At 44.5% G+C, this 1,387-nt stretch overlaps 1 protein-coding gene across 1 annotated transcript in view; it reads left to right on the top strand.

Annotated features, from left to right (window-relative positions):
* slc7a6os (solute carrier family 7 member 6 opposite strand) overlaps positions 1-1,382 on the top strand; it is a gene marked incomplete at its 3' end in the record, with an annotated part of 6,329 nt that extends 4,947 nt beyond the window's left edge. The window contains exons 3-4 of the mRNA XM_015405054.1: positions 739-945; positions 1,269-1,382. Of these exons, the coding sequence (XP_015260540.1) occupies positions 739-945; positions 1,269-1,382 (321 nt within the window). The remainder of the gene's footprint in view (positions 1-738; positions 946-1,268) is intronic.
* Between the last annotated feature and the right edge of the window lie 5 nt (positions 1,383-1,387).

The following is a 1,387-nucleotide window of genomic DNA, read 5'->3' as shown; positions in this document are numbered from 1 at the left end:
GTCTTAAATTTTTATTTCAAGTGGCATTAAAAAGTCTTGGATTTAACTTGCCCTGTTTGTACTCTCCCAACAATAAAAACTAGTTGCCCCGGGCGATCGGGCGATGGTTAACGTCGAGCCCTGCAGTGTCAGCTTTTGGGATACACCTCTTCATTTCAACAGCTTTCACATGCGTACGCCTTGAACCACGATCAGATCTAACGTCGGATCTGATCGTCGTTGGAGGTCACGCGCTCATTCGCTGTCAGTGAGGATGAACGCATCAGAGTGGGTTTCTGCAGGGGGCATCCGTTGCTCTAGAGATAGACCCAGATCTATTTCAGTCAGACTGAGCTGCAGTTTAGCAGTAATTAGTTTGACAGGAAGAGACGCAGCTACAAAGGAGATCAGCTATTGAGAATCAATGATCAGTTCCAACCTTTCATTTCTATCAGACTCTTGTTAATGCACAGACCACGGTGCAGGAGACAGAGAGGTTCTCATCTCACCATGGCGTCCTGTTCAGGGGGGCGTCCTCCTCCCATGTTTTAATTCTGTCCGTCTGCTGTGTCCCTTGGCCTTGGAGAGGCTTCTTCATCCATGTTCTTCATCACAGAACTGTTAATTGGAATAAAATAAAATAATTCAACAGAAATCTAAAGCAGCCATTAGAGAAACCAGCATGTTTGTAAATAAAGCGGGTGAAGAAACGTGATTCATGATGTTTGGTTTAACTTTGCTCTTGGTTTTTCTCCAAAGACGCTCCCATCAGACCCTGAGGTGATTCTCTGTAACAACACCAAGATGCTGCGGGAGCGGTTGGACATATCGGGAGAGAAGTTGGGGTCGGAGCACCGTGAGCAGGAGGACGACTACGTTTATGATCTTTACTACCAGGAAACGCTCACACCAGGCTGGATCCAGGACATCCTGTCTGTCAGGGCCTACGCTGACGAGGGAGAACTGGTGTGTGTGGATGGATGGACGGACAGATGAATGAGTGCTGGACTCGGAGTGAGTGACTGAAGAAATGGGAGGAGCTACTAGAGGAGCTGCTGCTTTTTCCTTTTACTGCAGTTTTAAGATTAAGATCAGGTTCAGTTCTAGGTCTGGAGGAAAACAAGAGACTTCTAGATATAACCTCTTTAATTTGGTTAAATACATTCTTATGATAGATTTCCTTAAAGCATCTTTTTATAACTGATTTTATTCCTAAACATTTATATTCGTAGATTTTATTTTATTGGATCCAGAAGATTGAGATCAGAAACTCTGCTCCTTTCCTTCAGGTTCCAGATCTAGTTGTTCATGAAGAGGAAGTCTATGAAGACGAAGACGATGAAAACGAAGAAAGCAACTGGAGGAATGACTATCCTGATGAGGACAGCGATTCAGACGGCGACAAAGA

This window comes from Cyprinodon variegatus, unplaced genomic scaffold (assembly GCF_000732505.1).
Source record: "Cyprinodon variegatus isolate N-32 unplaced genomic scaffold, C_variegatus-1.0 Scaffold1965, whole genome shotgun sequence".
Taxonomy (NCBI): Eukaryota; Metazoa; Chordata; class Actinopteri; order Cyprinodontiformes; family Cyprinodontidae; genus Cyprinodon; species Cyprinodon variegatus.
Note: the sequence above shows the minus strand (reverse complement) of the source record. Positions and strands in the feature narration are given on the sequence as shown.